At 35.2% G+C, this 22,664-nt stretch overlaps 1 protein-coding gene across 8 annotated transcripts in view; it reads left to right on the top strand.

The window, feature by feature from the left end:
- SETDB2 (SET domain bifurcated histone lysine methyltransferase 2) overlaps positions 1–22,664 on the top strand; it is a 65,452-nt gene that overhangs the window by 12,871 nt on the left and 29,917 nt on the right. For 7 of the 8 annotated variants that reach the window (XM_017535904.2, XM_017535902.2, XM_017535901.2 and 4 more), the window contains 4 exons: positions 6,889–7,222; positions 14,281–14,406; positions 15,377–15,442; positions 19,906–20,002. In XM_017535904.2, the coding sequence (XP_017391393.1) occupies positions 7,204–7,222; positions 14,281–14,406; positions 15,377–15,442; positions 19,906–20,002 (308 nt within the window). In that variant the 5' untranslated portion in view covers positions 6,889–7,203. The remainder of the gene's footprint in view (positions 1–6,888; positions 7,223–14,280; positions 14,407–15,376; positions 15,443–19,905; positions 20,003–22,664) is intronic. The other variant, XM_017535903.2, reaches the window with a different exon arrangement.

Below are 22,664 nucleotides of genomic sequence, written 5' to 3'. Positions count from 1 at the left end.
TTTTCAAATTTTCAGGTGTGAACGCTGGTGAGAGCTTTTTAAAAACAAAGCTTTGGGCTGGCCGCTCACGCTTGTAATCCCAGCACTTTGGGAGGCAGAGGCGGGCGGATCACCTGAGGTTAGGAGTTGGAGACCAGCCTGACCAACATGAAACCTGTCTCCACTAAAAATACAAAAATTAGCCGGGCATGGTGGCATGCACCTGTAATCCCAGCTACTCGGGAGACTGAGGTAGGAGAATCGCTTGAAGCCTGGAGGCCCAGAGGCGGAGGCTGCAGTGAGCGGAGATTACACCACTGCACTCTAGTGTAGGTGACAGAGCGAGACTTGTCTCAAAAGCAAACAAACACAAAGCTGTGGTCAGCGAGGTGGCTCACACCTGTAATCGCAGCACTTAAGGAGGTGGAGGGGGGTGGATCGCTTGAGCCCAGAGTTTAAGACCAGCCTGGGCAACATAGACCTCGTGTCTAAAAATGTAAAACTTACTGAGTGTGCTTAGTTGGAAATATAAATTGGTAGAACCTTTCTGGAAGAAAGTTTGACAGTATGATATGAAAAGCTTTAAAATTGGCAATTCGTTTTTGAACATTTATATATGCTTAATTTTTAAAAATTAAGTACACTTTTACATTCTTTTACAAAATTGGTACTTTGTAGATAAAGAGCACAATCCAGATTTTGGCCTTGAGTTATTCCTTGGGTGTCAAGATTATACTTACCTCATAAAAACAGTTGAGTAGCCTCCTGTATTCTTCCTGCTTGAAAGTTCCTATATGATAAAAAAATTCTCTGTTCTTGTATGAGGAATGTTCCCTCACTCCTCTTCCTCCCTACTCCTGCTGGAGACTTTGATACAGAGCTTTCAGGTGTTTTTTAATACTTACACCTTTTAATACTGTTACATATGCTATATAGGTGAATATATATACATTTCTAATTTTTTAGTGGAAAAGTATCATACTACATCATTCTGTAGCTTTACTTCTTGACAGTGATCCCACTACTGATCAGCACAGGAGTTTTGACCTGCTCAAATATTTTTAGTGGAAAAATATCATACTACATCATTCTATAGCTTTATTTCTTAACAATGATCCCACTACCCATCAGCATGGGAGTTTTGACCTGCTCTGTTTATAGCTCATTATGTTATTTATGGATCATTTCTTCTACCTGCTGCATAGTGTTCCATTGTATGACTGAACTGATCCGTTAAAATATTTTTCTGTCTCTTTTTACTGGTCTTTATGTTAAATCCTATTTTGTTTGATGTGTGCTGTATAGCACATTTTATTGCCAATCTCTTGAGGACATTAGGTTTCTAGTTTTTCACCATACAACAATGCTGCAAGGAAAATCTTGGTGTTTTTTTGTGCACATCTGCTATTTCTCAAGGATATATACCTAAAAGTGGAATTGCTTGGTTTTAAGTTGTGAACAATTTTAGTTTTAATAGGTCATGCTAAATTTGCCTTCAAAATACCTCTTCTAATTTACATGTTCCACAGGTAGTACATGAGAGTTGAGTTTTCCTACAGTTTAGACTAACATGACATGTCTTCTTCTTTTTTGCCCATGTGATGGCTGCAAATTATATTTTTAATTTTAATTCTGTGATCTAAGATTGAAGTGTCTATTACATCTTTATTATATGTTTATTAACCTATAATTTATATGCATTTCTGTAATTTTTTAAAACCCGTTTAAGTTCTTTATGTGTCCTCAATACTGTATTTTTGGAAGTCTTTGGAAGTCTCTTTAGTGTCTGTGGTTAATTATACCTCCTTTTTGTTACTATTGTTAAAATATGTTAAAAACATTTTCTCTCAGCTTCTTGCTTGGCTTTGACTTTTTGTTAACTTATTTGTTCTACAGATAGATTTTCCTCTGCCAATCTTTAGGTCTCTTTTTATCTTGTTGAATTTCTCTAAAACTTCCAGTACAATATTGAATAAAAACAGTGGTAGCAAGTGTCTTCATCCTGTGCCTAATAAAAATTCTCCTAATGTTTCATCATTGAGTATGACGTTTGCTGCCATTGAGTAGGATGTTTTGGTAGATAGCCTTTATCAGATTAAGAAAGTTCTCTTTTTTTTTTTTTTTTTTTTTGAGACAGAGTTTCACTCTTGTTGCCCAGGCTGGAGTGCAGTGGCACCATCTTGGCTAACTGCAACCTCAGCCTCTGGGATTCAAGCAATTCTCCTGCCTCAGCCTCCCTTGTATCTGGGATTACAGGCGCCCACCACCATGCCAGGCTAATTTTGTATTTTTAGCAGAGACGGGGTTTCTCCATGTTGGTCAGGTTGGTCTCTAACTCCTGACCTCAGGTAATCTGCCTTCCTTGGCCTCCCAAAATGCTGGGATTACAGGCATGAGCCACTGCGCCTGGCCAAAAGTTCTTTTATTCCTAATTTGCTAAGGGACCCCCTACCCTCCATGAAATAGTTAATTTTATATTGAATTGTTTTGTTTTTCTGCACGAAGTAATAGTGTTCCTCCATTTGTCTGTTAATATAGGAATTCACATTGATAAATTTTCGTGTTAAACTTTTTGGGTATTCTGGCTACTGCTGGATACCTTTATTTAGTATTTTTCTGTCTAAGACCCAGTAGCAGATTTTGGCCTTGAATTTTTTTCTTGCATGTCAAGGTTATACTTATTACATAAAAAAAAGTTGAGTAGCTTCCCATATTTTTCCTGCTTCAGGGCAGTTAGTATATGATAAGAATTATCCGTTCTTTGAAGGTTTTGTGCAATTCATCTGTACAACTTTATGGACCTAGTGCACTAACAGTGAGGGGTGGGGATGTGTGGCACACATCTCTAGTAATATCTTCAGTATATTATTTTTATACTTACTTTCGGATTTTTACTTATTGAGCCTATTTGGTAATTTATATCTTCCTAGAAAATTGTTTAGTTCGCCAGGCACGGTGGCACATGCCTGTAGTCCCAGCTACTCGGGAGACTAAGGTGGGAGGATCACTTGAGCCCAGGAGTTCTGGGCTGTAGTGCTGGATGCCTGTCGGATTTCCGTACTAAGTTCGGCATCAATATGGTGATCTCCTGGGAGCGGGGGACCACCAGGTTGCCTAAGGAGGGGTGAACCAGCCCAGGTCGGAAACGAGCAGGTCAAAACTCCCATGCTAATCAGTAGTGGGATCACACCTGTGAATAGTTACTGCACTCCAGCCTGGGCAACATAGTGATACCCGTCTTTAAAAAAAAAAAAAAATTCAGCTTGTCTTTGCTTTCAGGTTCATTGGCATAAAATTGTCTGAATTTTAAAATGTTTAAAAATCTCTTCAGTAGCTAGAGAGAGATTATTCGTTATTATTTTATTGTTCTTTTCCTAGCTTCTTTAATTGAATGTTTAAGTCAATATTTTCATTTTGCTAATAAAATTTATTTAAGGCTTAAATATCTCTTGGCATGCTGCTTTGGCAGAATCCTTCAGGCTTTGAAATGTGTTATTTCAACCGATCACCATTTCTAAGTGTTCTTAAATTTCTCCTTTGATTTCTTCTGTAAACGATATATATTATTTGGGAAATTTGATTTTTTAGTTTCCACAGGTAGTGTGGGGTGGGGTGTTAATTTACTACGTTCAGTGGCTGTGCTCTGTATAAACATTCTTTTGGAATTTGTTGATAATTTCTTTAGTTCTTATATATAGATTTTGTAAATTTCTCTTTTTTTTTTTGAGACGGAGTTTTGCTTTTGTTACCCAGGCTGGAGTGCAATGGCGCGATCTCGGCTCACCGCAACCTCCGCCTCCTGGGTTCAGGCAATTCTCCTGCCTCAGCCTCCCCAGTAGCTGGGATTACAGGCACGCGCCACCAGGCCCAGCTGATTTTTTGTATTTTTAGTAGAGACAGGGTTTCACCATGTTGACCAGGATGGTCTCGATCTCTTGACCTCGTGATCCACCCCCCTCGGCCTCCCAAAGTGCTGGGATTACAGGCGTGAGCCGCCGCGCCCGGCCGATTTTGTAAATTTCATGCTTTTCCTCTCACAAAAAGTATTTTCTGTTGTATGCAAGGTTCTGTACATTCTTTGGATTAAGCTTGTTAATTTATATGTCATTTAAATCCTTTATACCCTGATTGTTTACCCACTTTATCTGTCAGTTTCTTAGATTTGTTACTTTCCTACCAAATTGTGGATCTGTGCATTTTCCTTTTATTTAAATTTTGCTGTATATATTTCAGAGTGATGTTATTTGTACATAAAGATTCATGAATATTAAATCTTAGGGTGAATTGTTTTGTCAGCATAAAATATTTGTGTCTTTTAATGATTTTCATATTAAACTCTTATTTGATAGGAATTTATGTTCTTATAGTTGCAGATGTGTCTTTTTCCAGAGGCTTCATTTTCAACCTTGCATAACATTTTGTGTAATTTAAGTGGGGCTCTTATTTTAAAATATCATATCTAGGTTTTGCTTGCCATCCAATCTGAGAATCTGTCCTTTAATAGGTAAGGTTAACACATTCACCTTTATTGTGATAATTGACATATTTTGGCCTTATTCTTGTCATTATTTAACATGCTTCTCTTTGTATCTTTTATATCTTATTTTTCCACTTGTTTTTTGAGACAGAGTCTTGCTTTGTTGCCCAGGCTGGAGTACAGTGGCGTGATCTTGGCTCACTGCAACCTCTGCCTCCTGGGTTCAAGCCATTCTTCTGATTCAGCCTCCCAAGTAGCCCAGATTACAGGTGTGCACCACCACAGCCAGCTAATTTTTGTATTTTTAGTAGACACGGGATTTTGCCATGTTGGCCAAGCTGATCTCAAACTCCTGACCTCAGGTGATCCGCCCACCTTGGCCTCCCAAAGTGCTGGGATCACTTTTATTTTTATTGAGGTTAGCACCAAGTTTTCTTTTTGTTCAGTTTTCTTTTAGTAGATTAACTTTACATTTCAACACAGTACTTAAATTTATATTTTCCTAACAAAGTATACATTTAGTTAGTATTGATATGGCCCCTGTAAAGAATAATTTAGCATGCTTCTACTTTGCTTTCTCTGATCTTAAAACAATCCCTTCAGTCTCTCCTCCAAAAAAGAGCATAATCTCTCAGGATATCTTCAAGAATTTGTGTTTCATTTGGTATTAAAATTCAGTTTAATCTATATTGAACATTAATGTGTTTTACTCATTTACTTGCTCACCATTGCCTCTTATACCTCAGTGCTTTCTTATAGGTTCATTTTTCATCATCAGTTGCTTATTTCTTTCACAGAATCTCTGAGTGACTCTTTGAATGTCTGTAAATGTCTTTTTCATCATTAGTATGGAAAGATAGCTTGGCTGGATATAGAGTTCTGGGTTCATTACTGACTTTCCTTTAACATTTTGCATCTGACATTTCTGATGAGAAATCTCATTACTAGTCTGATATACCTTCCTTTTAGATAATCTATATTTTTTCTGGAAACATCTAAGACTTTGTGTTTTTGATGTTCTGAAATTAGTCTGATGATGGTTTGTCTGGTGTTGGATATTAAGAATTTTATCCTGGTTGGCACTCAGTGGATTCAGTATGCTTATGTGTTTTCCAGTTCTGAGAAATTCTTGGTCATTATTACCTCCTCTCCATTTTCTGTTGTGTGCCTCCTCTTGTTTCCTTGCTCTGTGTTCTTGGTGAATTACTCAATTCAGTCTTCCAGCTTACTCACTGGCTCTTCATGTGAGTCAGTTTTGTCATTCAGTCATCTATTGAGTTTATTTCAACAACTGTTTTTATATCCAAGATATCTAATAGGCTTTTCTTTTCCCCAAAATTGTATATTATTTCGTGGATGAGATTTCCTTCTTTAGCTCAATCTCTTTCATAGTGTACTCTTCTTAAGATGTTTGAGGACTCTTAGTTGTGCATTCATCTCCTTTGAGAAGATTCCTACCCATTCTTTTGCTGCTGTGATTGTGGTTGGCATCATCTCCATAGCTTCCCATCTGTTTCCCTTCCCCAGAAAGGCCTCACAGACTTGGCCCTTAGAGAGTTCCCTTTTTGTTTTCAGATGGCTATATATTTTTTTTAAATCTCCTGACATTTCCATGGTTTGTTGTGGAAGTAGCAGAAGAATTTACCATAGCTTGGCTAACATCTTGAGAATTAAAATTGTTGATCTGTTTTTGACCTATTAATTCTATCTCTGGTTATGTTATCCTAGGGAAATTGCCAGAGATATGTATAAAGTCTATTTATTCTAGCATGATACTAAAATTAATAATTATAAAGGAAAACAATCTAAATATCCAATATAGAGGTTTATATTATTCATTAATACTTTATTAAAATTTAATTATTAAAATATTTAATACACTATAATGTATGAGTTATTAACCAAAGTATGTTGTACAGCCAGTTGTATTATACAAAAATACTAATGATGGAGGAAAATGCAGGAAATGTTTTTAATGAAAAATTATTTAAAAATTATATACACTAAAATTCAGATTCTGTTTTAAAACTATATTCTGAAAGAATAACAATAATTGGTAGTATTTCTTGATTCTTTCTTGTGTCATGCACTATTCTGTGTAATTAAGTCTTGTCTTCAGAACAGCCTGTGAGGTAGTTAATATTATTATCCCCTATTAAAGTTTTTATAAAGGACTTATAAAATGGAGATAGTCGAATTGTCAGTAATGTAAATATTAACAAATATATTAAATATGGGTGGTAGGATTATGGGTGAGCCTCCTCTAATATTCCTAATTTTTATACTTTACATATTTTTTCCAGGTAACATGTTTTTTGTAATGGATAATGCTGTTTTAGAAGAGCAAACTGTTCTAACTATATCTTCTTTACACACACACACACATATATATAGTCCTTTACAAATATACACTATTCTTGTTTTCTTTACAGAATGTTTCATACATTTGTGGACCAAAAGATGGAGTTGGTTTTATTTTTAAAAAGATAATGTTAACGATCTGATACCACTACAAATATTCACGTGATGAAGGTGCATGGACTTGTCTTTTGGTTGGACTATCACTCATTTTTGAAAGTTTCTTCAGCCACAATTTCTATTTGAATCAGATTTAGAATGCTATAATGATATCTTTTGTCTGAGGACTGCAGATTTCATAGAGACCACAGTTGGATTCCAGTGATACTCTTCAATCAAAGTGATTTGATAAACCTAATTTTGAAGCATTTTATATTTATAAACATCAAATGATGGGAGAAAAAAATGGTAGGTTGAAGAACACATTGTTACACTTTATGTTTAAAAGTTTGTAGACAATGTAAGCTGATGAGGAATTTTCAAGGTTTTGCATTACAAGGGACTTTTCTGAATTGGACTTAAAGCTTTATTCTCATAGCCACTAATTTTGACTGTCTTTATCGTTGATTGTGAATCAGTAATACTCGTCAGTACTTTAATGTACTTTTTAAAATATTGACTTTATTTTTTGAAAAACTTTTAGAGTTACAGAAAATTGAGAGGATAGTGCAGAGTTCCAGTAAACCTAGTACCCAGATTTATCTATGATTAGCATTTTACATTTGGGTGCTACATTTGTTACAATTAATGGACTAATATTAGCACATTATTATTAACTGAAGTCCATAGTGTATTCACGTTAGTTTTTATCCGATGTCTTTTTCCATTCCAAGATCCCATCCAGGACACCACGTTACATTTACTTGTCATGTCTGCTTAGGCTCCTCTTAGCTGTGGTAGTTTCTCAGACTTTTCTTGTTTTTGATTTTTGGGGGATTTTGTATTCAAGTATTTTGTAAGATACGCCTCTGTTGGAATTATTATCTGATGTTTTCCCATAATTTGACTGGAGTTATGGGTTTGGGAGAGTGTAATCTCAGACGTAAAATGTCATTTTCATTACATCATATCAAGGGTACATGCTATCAGCATGATTTCTCAAAGTTGATATTGAGCTTGATCAATGGAGCTTGAGCCGGCTAATGTAGGTGGTGTTATCAAATTTCTCCACTGTAAAGTTACTCTTTTTCTCCCATTCCCTGTTGTACTCTTTGGAAATAAATCACTATAGGCAGCTCACACTTAAGGAATGGGGATTTATGCTCCCCCTCCTTAAGTATGGAATATCTACATGAATTATATTTGGAATATTTCTGCAGGGGAGATTTATCTCTTTCTCTTCTTTCCCATTTACTTATTCAGTTAGTCATTTATATCAGCATGGACTCATGGCTATTTATACTTTGAGTTACAAGCCAGCACTACTTTATTTATTTTGTTTTTCAAATTGTCCTGGGTTTGGCTATTGGGAGCTCTTTCAGTTGGCTTTTTTTTTTTCTTTTAGATGGGATCTCGCTCTGTCATCCAGGCTGGAGTGCAGTGGCATAATCATGGCTCACTGCAACCTCTGTCTCCTGGGTGCAAGCAATTCTCTTGCCTCAGCCTCCTGAGTAGCTGGGATTACAGACATGTGCCACCACGCCTAGCTAATTTTTGTACTTTTAGTAGAGACAGGGTTTTACCATATTGGCCAGACTGGTCTCACATTCCTAACCTCAAGTGATTCACCCACCTCGGCCTCCCAAAATGCTGGGATTACAGGAGTGAGCCACCACACCTGGCTCAGTTGGCTCTTGTGTCCCTTTGATATACTCCTATCAGTGTAGGTATTTTTTATTTGTCTTTGTATTATAGCACTTCCTCAATTTTTTTTGGCACTCAAAGATTGCTCTAGATTCATCTATATTTCTTGTCCATCTTAGAGTCATTTCTTAAATAACCTATGAATACTTTTATTGGAAAATGGTATTAGAAACCAGGATGGTAGGTGTATCTGTTGTTACTGGAGTGTCCTTGTTTATAAGGCCTTTCCGCTGGCAGAGCAAGGACATACATATGTATACTAACATATATATATATACACACATGTCTATAAATATTTTTATATGTAACTGTATTTGCATTAAGCTAAACATGAAATTATGCTGATGTTTCCAACTCTAATCTATTACCACGTGGATCATTCTAGTCTCCTCTCCTTATCTGTATATTCCTACTCCAGTAGTAAAAAAGCTTAGTTCCCATCACCCATCATCCATTTACTTAATCGTTCAATTTCAGTATATATATATATGTAGCAGTATCAGAATTGTCACCCTTAGCCAGGCACTGTGGCTTATGCCTATAATCTCAGCACTTTGAAAGGCCAAGGCCAGGAGTTCAAGACCAGCCTGATCAACATAGTAAACCCCTGTCTCTACTATAAAAATAAAAATAATAATAATACAAAAATTAGCTGGGTGAGGTGGCGCATGCCTGTAATAGAATCCCAGCTCTTCTGGAGGCTGAGGTACGAGAATTGCTTGAACCCAGGAGGCAGAGGTTGCAGTGAGCTGAGGTCATGCCACCAGGTCTTGCCTGGGTGACAGAGCAAGACTGTCTCAAAAAAAAAAAAAAATTGTTAACCCATTCCCAGATGGGAAGATACTTTATAAACTAGAGTACAGTAAGTAAGTAAGTATGTGCTGTTACTTTTGCCTTTATCTTTACAGACCCCACTCATTTCCAAAGTTTCTTATGTTAATACCTTTTCCAACCAGCCCTTAGTGAAATTGTTTATACTTTGTAATACAGTTAGATTTTCTTCACAGTCTGTACTCCTTACTGAGATCCCTGACATCCTAAATAATTTGTTAAATTTATATACATTAAAGTTCATTCTTTGCTCTTTAAAATTCTGTTTATAACTGCATAATATCATGCATCTATAATTACAGTATCATACACAATAGTTTCAGTGCTTTTAACATAATTGTAATGTATGGATTGTTATACAGATCATAGTATAGATTTCACCAGACTCTGATCTAAGCCAGTGGTTCTCAAATTTTTTTTGGTCTCAGGATGACTTTATACTCTTTAGAGTATCTAAAAACCCAAAGAGTTTTTGTTTATGTGGGTAATATCTGTTGATACTTACTGTATTAGAAATTGAAACTAAGAAGCCTCAAAAAAAATATTAATTGGCTCTTTTTCTTTTTTAGCGACGGGGTTTCTCCATGTTGGTCAGGCTCGTCTCAAACTCCTGACCTCATGTGATCCGCCCTCCTCGGCCTCCCAAATTGCTGGGATTACAGACATGAGCCTCTGCACCCGGCTGGCTCATTTTTAAGAAAATAAATATAACATGTTGAAAATATAAATAAAAACTATATTCTAAAGCAAAAATATTAGTGAGAAGGATAACATTGTCTTACATTATTAGAAATACCTTTAATAATGGCTTATTAGATTCTCATATCTGCTTCTACAGTCTGCTGTGATACATTGCTTTGGTTGAAATGAATAAAAGACAAGCTTCACACAGACAAGCAGCTGAAAAAGGAAGAGTATTTTAATAGCTTTTTATCTAATTATGGATTTTTTTCTTTGTTGACTCCAAAACTCAACAAGTAGTCATTCGTTAAAGGTTAGTTGCAGCGTGGAATCTGACATATCGAGATTTTTAACACTGTTACATTAAAATCCATTGGTCTATCTTGTACTTTGAGTACATCTTTTACCATGTATGATTTTACATCATGTATTGACCACTTGTAAATATTGGTTAAGTAAATTATGCACATCTTCCAAATGTTGACACATTTAATCATACAATTTTAAAATCACATTTGTTAATATTGCTACTGATCTCATTTTAAAAGTGGTTAACTCTTTAGAAACTTTCAGGTTTGCCATGACAGATACCAGGTTTTCAAAGTTCTCATTTTTATTCTGTAGCTTGAATTTTGTCATTAGCAACAAATATGGTCAGTTTTGTCCTTCAGGTGATAGGCTTACTTTGCTCATATGCCAGAATCCCATGTCTGGAAAACTACAGTTTTATCAGTGGTTCTTTTAAGTAAAAATGGTTTTCATTTAAAAAAGAAAAAAAAAATAGGTAGTTTAGCTTGTAACTTGAACAATCCCACTAGTATTTTTCCTTGAGACAGCCATTATACTATAATGGCTGTACAAATGATTGTAATCATTTGTTTCATTAAAGATATTCTCAGATGAAATTGGTGGTGAAGATCACAATGACTTACTGATGGTTTGATTCACGTTAAGACACTAGCAGTTTTACTCACCAATGCCTTTGTACTGTCAGTTGATGTCACTACAATAAAAACAGCAAATGTCCTAATTTTTTAAGTAGTTTGTGCTAATTTTTTAAAATTTTCAAATAGTCCTTCATTTTTTAAATAGTTTGCCCTTATGTATTCTCTGAAATGATTTGGTGAGTCCTATGGGTCCACAGATCACATTTTGCTAATCACAGGCTCAAAGATACCTTAGAGCTCCTCTAGACCAATACCCTAAAGCTACTTAGTATATATGTTTCTGTGTACTGAGCTCATTATTAATGTATTTGGTAAGTATTTTATAAATACTCATCTAGTAAATGAATTTACATCAGTATTCATGAGCATTATCTGTTTACAAAGACTGTCTAAAGTGAGATTGGTAGACATAGTATAACTATACCATTTAATTGGCTTCCTTCATTACAAGACTGCTATACGTCTTGCTTCATGGTCTTGCAGTGAATAGTCATAACTGGCTAAATAAAAAAGTTTGAACAGATGATGAAGTTATCAGATGATATTCTTCATTTCTGGAGGCAAATAGCAGCAATATTAGTATCCTGAATTGATCTTCAATTCAAGTACCTGCTCCAGTATTCCTTGTAAATATCTTCTAGTAAAATATACTGAAATATTTACAGTTTTAGGTTATAGTGCTGAGCATGCATACAATGCACAAAGAAGTGGAGATCAGGAGCAAGAAATTAAATTGTTTATATTGTAGTAACTATGTCTGCAGTCGAAACCAAAGTCACCCAAATGTTTCTTGTATTACTCCTTTAGTCTCTTTGTGCACAGAAGTTTGTTTACTGGATCTATTAGTTTCATTTGTCAGAAAGTTTGGTTACCTCTTTTCTAAATATTACTGTGGTTAAAGGCTTCCATAGCAAGAAGACAAAGAAAAATGATCAAGAAAGAAAACATTAGGAACAAGTGGACATTTTAATGATAATTAAACCTAGCAATATGAGATAATAAGGATGTTACAAGGAATAATACATTTGTTTAAAACCCAGAACAAATAAATATGAATTGCTTAGTTGCATTCATTTATTGTAGAAGCAGATTGTTTCAGTATTTTCTTTGATTGGCTTTGTTTTTTTAAATTATGTTACTAATGTCCTTTTTATTAATCAGTTCCAAGATCGAGCATTTACTCTGTGTACTTTTTAAATAATTCATTTTAAGTATTTCCTACCAGAATAATTTAGTAGCATGTATTAGCATTTCTAAGACTTTTTTTTTTTTTTTTTTTTTTTTTTTTGAGAAAGAGTCTTGGTCTGTTGCCTAGGCTGAAGTACAGTGGCACAATCTCGGCTCACTGTAACCCCTGCCTCCTAGGTTCAAGCAGTTCTCATGCCACAGCCTCCCAAATAGCTGGGACCACAGGCATGTGCCACCATGCCTAGCTAACTTTTTTGTATTTTGGTAGAGATGGGGTTTCTCCGTGTTGGCCAGGCAGGTCTCAAACTCCTGGCCTCAAATGATCTGCCTGCCTCAGCCTCCCTAAGCCCTGGGATTACAGGCATAAGCCACTACACCTAGCCTCTAAGACAATTTTAAATGATTTAAAAAAAAATTCATTGAGTCCTGATTGCTGTCTTTCAGCATCACTGCTTTTTTTCTCATTCTAGGACAGAATTATATGTGATTCCAGAATACTTTAATGCTACCAAAAGCTATTTTTAAATACTTGAAAATACTTCAAAATACATCTCAATGTCCACGTCTAATAAAGATAAATCCCTAGTAAGGAGTATTGATTCCTATCTGTGAAGAGAAATGTAACAATCTATAAAGTGCTTTGAAAAATAATTTCGCCTCGAAGTGGTTTTTGTTGATTATCAGTGAAACACTTAATGATTTTAGGCACCCTGAGAAAGCCCTGCTTCACAAAATATTTTGCTCATTAAGCTGATTGTTTTCTAAAATTCTACAATGAAAGATTAATTCCTTTTGCCCACTGCTGCCTCGAACTCCTGGGCTCAAGCAATCCTTTCACCTCAGTCTCCTGAGTAGCTGGGACTATAAGCAAGTACCACCTCTCCTGGCTGACTTTTGTAGTGATGAAGTCTCGCTATGTCCTCTCACGTTGCTCTTGTTTAAAATCTTGAAATCTTGTTTGAGCTGTGCTATGGGGAATTGAAAGTAAGCTTAGTCTTACATCAGGTCAGAGTATTAGTAGGAAAACAACACCTCTCTGGAGGCCACTATGTTGGCAGCAGCACTAATTAGCCTGAAGTCCCCCTTGGGAAAGGTGACTTTCCCAGCAGAAATTGAGACTTTGATACCTAAGCCCATTATGCAGATTCTCCCTTTGCAAAACCTGGAGGTTCTGGGTTTAATTTGTGTTAAGGAAAATGTATTTTTTGTAAACCATCTGGGCTCTCTGCTCATTAATCCTACCTATGCCTACTCCAGTGATCTTCCTAAAATGCAATTATTACTATGTTTTTCCTTTGCTTAAGGCCCTATTAGTTAATTTTAAATAATTTTAAACATTGTAACATTGTATAAGTGAATTATGCTTAGCATTTTAGGTATTTTTTTGTTACTTTTAAACATGACATTTGAAATTTAGCTTTTGCCAATTTATTATAATTGTTTTTCTCCTATTTTTAATTTTGAAAGGATTGTTTCTTTAGGAGAATTTTAAAGTATTAGTTTACTGGGCATCAGAAAGGTTGACTAATCTATATAACTTTATCTGTAAAACTTTAAACATTAATTTGCTTCATTTAGTTAAACACATAGAAGACTAAAACAACAATATTGTTGGACTTTTAGTTATTTCAGCAGCCATTGAGATGTCTCATTCTGAAATCAACTCAGTGGAGATTATATCCCTAAGACTTGTAAAAGTACTTGTATAGTCTATACATATACCCCACAACCACTCGAGTGAAGTCTTCCTTCTGTTTTCTAGTCAAGAAATAGTGTCACTCAAATTTTCAATATATATTTAACAATTAACAGAAATGGGTGAGATACTTAGATCATATTGTTTCTAGCTCTTTGTAAGGAAACATTACTAAAATCTTTTTCCTCAAGGAAAATGATAGACCAGTTGAGTCTTGATCGTATTTAGAAAACAAGTAGATTGTTCTATAGCATGTCCCTTAGGTAAATTACAGTATTTTTCTATTAAACTCTTAGGCTAGTCACTTATTTTTATTTTAGGTGATGCAAAAACTTTCTGGATGGAGCTAGAAGATGATGGAAAAGTGGACTTCATATTTGAACAAGTACAGAATGTGCTGCAGTCACTGAAACAAAAGATCAAAAATGGGTCTGCCACCAATAAAGGTATGAAGCAATAAAAACTTTGAATATGTTTAATACTAGATATTTCTCTCTGGCAGTACAGTATCATTCTATTTCCAGTGTTGCTATTTGTAAAAGTAAGTGAATATATTTAATACTAGATATTTCTCTCTGGCAGTACAGTATCATTCTATTTCCAATGTTGCTATTTGTAAAAGTAAATGGATATAATTACTTGTGAATAATACCTGCTGATTTATTTCTTTTACCTCAAGCTACTTTTTTTCCCCGTTTATCTTTTTTTTTTTTAGAGGAATATTACAAAAGTAATATCTGCTCCTATAACATTGGCACTTATAGAAAAAAATAACAAGAAAAATTATCACTCCACATTCAGAGACAACTGAATTCAGAATCCACATTCAGAGACAACAATTTCATATGTATGTGTAAAAATACATATAACTTTATTTTACCTGCTTTAAACAGAACTTACTCTACCAGTCTTCTGAAAGCAAAATTTGTGTTCTACATAGGCAATTAGTTCAGATCTTCCAAGTTTTTATTTTTTCTATTTGTTTGTCATCAATCCGGGTTGGTTGTAGAACATAAGAATTTAAGATGGAATCCTCCTTCACTCCATCAGGACATATGGTTTTGAAGCAGATTTTTCTCCAGATTATTTTTAATTTCTGGATGTTCTTATGACATTAATCTGTTATGTGTTTATCAAAAAAATTGGCACTGTTTTTCATTTTAATGTTCCTTCTCAATCCTTCATGAGTCAGATAAATCTAGATTCAAATCCAGTTGTACTACTTCCTAGCTGAAAGTACTGGAATAAATAGCTTAACCTCTAAGCCTCAGTTTCTTTTGTCTCTAATGCAGATATTCCTATTAACCTCTTAGAGGAGTAGTGAAGATTAAATGAGATGAAATACGTAAATTGTTTAGCACAGTAGCTAGCACCATGAATAAAGTAATGGTGATACTGTTTTTCTTTCTTTAACAGAATATAGCCAAGCAATGATTCTGGTGAATGAAGCAACTATAAGTAACAGTTCAACATCAGTAAAGGGTATGTACATCTCTATTCCCAATCTATAGTATTCTCTGATTTTTTTTTTTTTTTTTTTTGCCATGAAGCAGGATAGCCTTAATATGTCAAGCTAATTAAAGATAATTTAAAATAAAATCTAAGATCCACATCTCTAAGTTACATAAATCAGTTTTCTCTATTAAATGAAAAGTCCTACCCATCTAGAGATAGTAAATGCACACCCAGCTAAGCATCCTAGGGAAAGAATTAACAAATGTGTGTTGTCTTTGGGGAAAAAAGGACTTTCTCATATAAAGAGGGCAAATAGAATTCTAACACTGTATATCCACTTTCTGTTAAGAACAGTATTTGAAAGGTATATTCTCGTACAGTTAAGTTGGGGGGTAAATCTTTTATTTCTAGATTGCTTTTAGACCATCAGTCTTCCAAGCTCTAACAACTAAATCAATTTAGAAGGATCAAAGATAATGTATTAAAGAAAAACTGTTTCTCTTCTCACAAAACTTCTGATACCAAACGTGGGTTTTCCATGCCACACAATTCTCCAATATTCTGTGGACACCAATGAATGTTGTGTCCTAAAATTTAATTCAGTTCTGACACTAACTACTACCCAGAGTTAGCACAGATCCCATGGATTAAGGTCTCAGTCCCACCAACTTGCTCCCACTTCAGGCACTGGTCACAATCCCTGATCCTCCTCCTGTACTTCTGACTGAGTTGGCTACAAATCAGAGATTCCTACAACCCCCCCTCAGATTCCATGATGTGCTATAATGGCTTATAGAACTCACAGAAGCACCAGTTTATTATAAAGAATACTATAAAGGATACAGATGAATAGCCAGATGAAGAGGTACACAGGGCAAAGTCTGGAAGGGCCTGAGTACAGGAGCTTCTGTCCCTGTGGAGTTTTGGGGTATACCACCCTTCCAGTATATAGATGCATTCACCAACCTGAAAGCTCTCTGAACCCTGTTGTTCAGGGGTTTTATGGAGGTCTCACTACATAGGCATGATTCAATCATCAGCTCATTGGTGATTTGCTCAAGCTGCCTCTTTCTCTTCCCTGAATATAGGGGTGGAGAGGGTAGGGATGAAAGTTCCAATTCTAACCATGCCTTTGTCAGAAGTGCCTTGGTCTTACCAGCCCCCATTCTGAAGCTGTCTGGGGGCACCTCACGTCTCACCAGTAATCTCATTAGCATACAGAAGACACTCTTACCACTCCTGGGGATTCCATGGGTCTCAGTAGCTCTTATGTCAGGAACTGGGACTAAGTCAAATGCTCATCTTATACCTGTCACTCAAAATTATAAGGGTTTTAGTAATTATGTCAGGAGCCAGGGCAGGGCAGAAACCAAATACATATTCCTTTTTTTTTTTCAAGACAGAGTCTCACTCTGTTGCCAGGCTGGAGTGCAGTGGCGGGATCTCAGCTCACTGTAAACTCTGCCTCTGGGCTTCAAGCTATTCTCCTGCCTCAGCCTCCCCGGTAGCTGGGACTACAGGTGCATGACACCACGCCCAGCTAATTTTTGTATTTTTAGTAGAGACGGGGTTTCACCATGTTGGCCAGGATGGTCTTGATCCCTTGACCTTGTGATCCTCCTGCCTTGACCTCCCAAAGTGCTGGAATTATAGGCTTGAGCCATAGCGCCCGGCCTCAAATATATATTTCTTATGATGTTACATGTACTAAGACTGTAAAAAGAAAAATTTAGCAGCTATTTTAACAGAATCAATCAGCATTCCATAAATCTTAGTCTATCACACATTTACTGAAGTTTGGAGGAAGTACAGTATTTACTAGATTTTTATTAATACTGTTGTCAATTTTAATAATTTTTGTCTTTTATAATTTGGAGCCTTAAGGCTTTTAAATTTCTGAAAATATAAGACTAGCATCACTGGCTATTTTAAGTAAACCTTTTGGTATTCAAAAGAATTCTCAATTTCATAAGCTACAGTATAGCTTTGTGTCAGGGTCTGACAGGCAACCCCCATGATGGATGAATAAACTCACTCAGACACAGAATACAGTGAAAGAGCGGGCTAGGGGTGTCTGTGGCTAATCACTTGAAGGAGTTAACAGTTGCTGGCCTCAACACACTGGGTTTCTTGGCTTTTATTTAGCACATATTTAATGACAAAGGCTTTGAGTTAACACTACTAGAGGGTGAAGATTAAAGACGAAGTTCTGAGGTTTAAAGCAAACACTGTGGATGATAAACTTCTGCTGACTGAGTAGAAGGCAGTCAAGGATGGATGGGCAAAGGTTGGTTTTGGGACAATAAGCCATTTAGATAAATTATTTTGCATTCTCTTGTTAACTGCTTTATGCTTCAAGCTTCGAGATAAAGGAACTAGCTGCCTTCGGCCCATTCTTTCCTGAAGCTTTTACAAAACTTCTCAGCCTTCTAAGAAGGTTTGCAATTATTTTATAATGTTTATAATATTGCCATCTACTCTGCTTGAACAGCTTTGGAAGAGTAGTTTCTCGAAGAAAACAGTCTCCCTTTTACAGTATCCTTCAGTAACACTGAGAATTGTAGGGGAGAAAAAAATATCTCAGTAGTTGGGGGATGAGGGCTGTAATGAAAGATGGAAGACGATTAACAGGAGAAGAGACATACAGATGTGTTAATTTTTAATTTTATATGCACAGGAGCATCACAGAAAGAAGTGAATGCCCAAAGCAGTGGTGAGATTTGAGAGTGCATTCACTACCCTAGTACGTGAAAGAGATGGGGCAGAGAGGCACTTCTGGAAAGAACAAATGTTATATGTGAATTTTTGGTGCCACAAAAGAAGTAGCACTCGAATGTAAATTTAACTTTCTCAGCAAAGCAACTTTGCTTTCTGCAGAAAGGGTACTCCCACTGGCCGTCTTGACACAAGAACACCCTGAACAAAGGAGGCAGGGCCATTTATATCTAACACATCCGCCCTACTGCTATGTCCTGATTCCATTGGCTGGAACTGGACTTCACAGTCTAGACTGCACCCAGTTGTCCAACAACTTAAAACTTTTCTAAAGAGGTAAAGGCAGAGGAGGACAAAGGAAAAGAGGAAGTAACTTGAGGAATGCTTAGAGAAGCAATAACATTTCCAAATAAGGGAGGGAAATAAACTATGACCTAAGACTTCCAGGCATGTCAGGGCAAATATCTTGGCTAAAGTATGTGAACTAAGAACACTGGATACACATATTTTCTTCATTATGACTAACAGCTACTTTAAAGCAAAAGCTTTAACATAAATTAATCTTTGAAGAAACTATTATTTATTCATAATGAACTAAGAGGAAAGCTTTGAAGAGGAACCTTTTATTTATTCTTATTTCCTACAACAAATGACTTCAAAGATAAATGGGTCCTAGGAGAATATGTAGGAAGTTTTTAACAGTGTCTGTCTGAGTATAGTACTGGCTTCATCTGCCCTCCCTGATAAGACGAAATCATTCCCAGTTGATGAAACTTCTGAGGGGGGATTTATGACAATTGAGTTATTTTTCCTGAGGGTCTATTTTTAGACAGATAAGGGAACTCCAAAGAATGCCTCTTCCTGTATTTGTTCATTCTCAGATGTTGTCAGTTCAAAATAATCTTTATGCTACTATATGTCATCTGGACAATCCTTAAGGGATTACATTTAGTTTTGCAGGAGAGAGGCTTGTTACCAAGAAAAGTGGTAACAAGTAACTAATTCTAAACATTTTTTTTCTTTCTGAAGAAACTTTTTTTCCACAAAAAGTAAGTTGGTTTTTGCTTGGGGTCTTTTAAGGTAATAATTTTATCAATAGAAATACTGAATATAATTTCATATTTTCATATAATTTGTCCATCTGAAATGTAACAAATATATCAAGATAAAAGTATATTTATTTGCTAGTGGTGAAGTGTTTTTAAGAAAACAGTTGGAGAGAGTTATATAATTGACATTGTTGGCAAATTTAAGAATTAAAAACCTTTTGGCAAGAAAGTTTAATGTGGGCTGGATTACAGGCTCAGGCCTGTAATCTTAAGTACTTTAAGAGGCCAAGTGGGGAGGATCAGTTGAGGCCAGGAATTTGAAACCAACCTGGGCAGCATAATGAGACCTCATCTCTACAGATAATAAAAAAAAAAAATTAGTGATTTGTTAAATCACTTTTATAGAGCCTTTAAGAATTAATGTGATTTTTGCATGCAGAAGTAGGGATGCTCAGTGTCCACCTTTAAGATTGGTTAAACTTCAAATCAAGTTCGGGCCAAACTAGAGTCTCTACGGTAGAAACATTTTCTGTCCTCCGTGTTTTATCCTATTATATTAATATTTTTGAAAATATTGACACCTAATATTTTGTCTCAATCTTGAAACTTTAATATGTTTGCAAATTTTAGGGCTCCATATGGGCAATTAACATATTCCTTGGTACTTACAGCAAATAGTTTTTAACTTGGTATATTTATTGCTCACGTTTGTATTTTTTTGTGTAGATCATATGCCTGTGATTCAGAATGAACAGGAAAACAGATCCAATGCATTTCCCTCCACATCATATGAAAACTCCTTTCCTGAAGACTGTACATTTCTGTATGTATATTAATTATTTATGTTATTAATGCTTTTGCTCCTAGAGATTCCTTCTTTATAAATAATTTGGCATTAGAATAGATAGACAAAAAAAGATTTTTTTCCCCATTAAAGCTTTAAAAGTTGTAAATTTTAATATTTTATGGTAGGATAGAATTTCATGAGTCTCTTAATATGTTATATAATATTCCTAGCTAATCAAGTCTTTTTATAAAGTTTAGCTTAAGGTGTCTTTGTATATTTTATTAATACACTGAAATCTACCAAGTGGTGTGTTTTTTGTTTTTGGGGCTTAGATTATTTGGAGAATTTAAAAGTGTCAGAGTATTTCATTATCAGTTGAGTTTTCAAATGCTTGACAGCTCTCAAATAGTGTCAAAAAGTTTATGAGAATAGATTAAATTTTTCTGACCTTCTGTTTCTCATTTTATCATTACTTTCAGTAAAGATTCCATGGCATAAAGGAGAATTGCAGAAGAGTGAATCTGATACTCTGACACGTAGTCTTTATTTTTAGTAGGTAATGTCTGTGCCTAAGCCTTCAAGGAAGGGAAGTTTCTGAAAGTTCTCTAGATCAGAGAACATGGTTTCTTTCAAAAAACAAAAAAAGATATCTTTAGAAAGAAAGTTCTTTAATTTTGTTACCCTAATTTCATTTGTTCTTTCAGATCAATATTAAATTGACCCCCAAAAAAATCTCAATATTGAATTCTTTTTTTGATTTTTGTGTCTGTGAGAGTTGTAGATAGACAACTGTTTTATATGATTTGGATTTACAAATATTAGAGATGTCATTGCAGTTTGAGTGGGTCTCAAAAGACCCATAAAATTACATTAAAATGCTCTCAGAGAAAGCTAAGTTCACACTTTAGCTCATTAATTGGCCATTTCAGTAGCTCACAAAACAATTTTTTTCTAGAAATTCTGACCTTCAAATATACAGTATGAAATTTTATAAGTTCTTAAGAACAAATTCACTCAGTCTAAATCGCTAAAATATAAAATTCTTTTTCATATAAATTACCACCAAACAAGCTGTCTCCACAAACAGTTATCTATATATTTAGACATTATATTTTAAACTTAAATGCAGGAGTGGTTATTCCTGTGAAGTATCATTTTTTGGTTTAAGTTCATTCTACCAACTTAGCAGAATCTTATTGAATTTTTGAATTTTTTTGTCCCTTTTAGCTTATCTTATATAAATAAATAAGCTTCGTAATCTTCATTATGGTCACTGAAAACAATATTGACTGGGAAATGACCAAAGATAAAAACCTTGTGACTATCTCACTACTAGACACTGTTTTTATTACACTTCAGAAAGAACTCTTGAAGCAACTGTGAGTTTACTTCTACTGTTGTCTCGCCTACACTTCTCACTACAAGGTGGTCATGTAAAAAGCAAGGTTCACTGCCATAGGTTTCTTTGCCATTGCCAGACATTATTCAGACTTATTGAAAATGTTGTCAAAAAAGAAAATTCAGTTAATTTGAATTTTTCTCACCTACTTGTTAACTCAGCACCTAGTATTGGCTTTTTAAATTCCAAATATTTAGAAGTCACACACTTGATGCCTTCTTCTAGAAATTTTTAAGAGACCAATGTTAAGCTAACATTTCTGTATTTTCTATATAGCCTGTCCTCCTTCCCTTTTTGAAAATCAGGGCAGCTAGAACTTGAGGATAAGTGGTCAAAGAAAAAAAAAATCAGGGCAGCATTGTTTAATTTTTAATTTTTTTGTATTTGAAGTTTTTTTTTCAAGACCTTGAGATTTAATTTGTAGAGTCTTCTGCATGCTTAAATAAACTTGAGCTCTAGTACCCTCTTTAACTGTCACAGACTTCAGTTTCTTTCCTGAGAGCCATACTTACAGATGGAAAAGACAAAGGCAGAATTGTTTTTGAGGAACTCTTTCGTCTCTTTGTTATCAGTTAACCTTATCTTTCTCCTAACAGATTATTTTCTTGTTCTAAGCATAGCTTTAGTTTTTGTTGTTATTGTTGTTTTACTAGCATTTTTGGAAACCTCAATTCTTACTAGGCTTAAGCTTTTGTGATGCTTTTCTTACAGGTTCATACCAATGTTTTGTATTCATAATTAGTTGTCTTCTTTTGTATGTATAGTTAAATCTGAGGTTCCCGGAAAAATTGAGTTGGTTTCTTTAACTGTTTTCTCATCTCTTTGGGACTGTTTGTGATTATGTAATCAGAATTTCATTTCCTTAAGAATCTCCCATCTCTCTCGCCATGTATCGACACTCAGAGGCTTTTTTATGAGATTATACCTAACTTTGGGTTGAGCTTTCTTAGATCTTTTCAGATGAAGGGGCATGTCTTATTAGGCTTAGGATTTTCTTCCTTTGCCATTAAGAATCCAAGGAGGCATTTAATTCTTGTTTAAGTAATTCATTATGTTTAAATAATGAAATCATTCATTTTTATGTTTAAATAATTCTTTTTATATTTCCTCTGAAGGTCAGAAGTTTATTGCTTATTTTGCTTTCAGTACTTAAACCCTTTTGGCAGGCCAGTGGTCACATAGGCTGCCTGGTAAACTAAAAGGTCAATAACTGAAGCCAGGGATTTTATATATATATATGTGTGTGTGTGTGTGTGTGTGTGTGTGTGTGTGTGTGTGTGTGTGTGTGTGTGTGTGTGT

This window comes from Cebus imitator, unplaced genomic scaffold, assembly GCF_001604975.1.
Source record: "Cebus imitator isolate Cc_AM_T3 unplaced genomic scaffold, Cebus_imitator-1.0 Scaffold94, whole genome shotgun sequence".
In the NCBI taxonomy this organism is placed as follows: domain Eukaryota; kingdom Metazoa; phylum Chordata; class Mammalia; order Primates; family Cebidae; genus Cebus; species Cebus imitator.
Note: the sequence above shows the minus strand (reverse complement) of the source record. Positions and strands in the feature narration are given on the sequence as shown.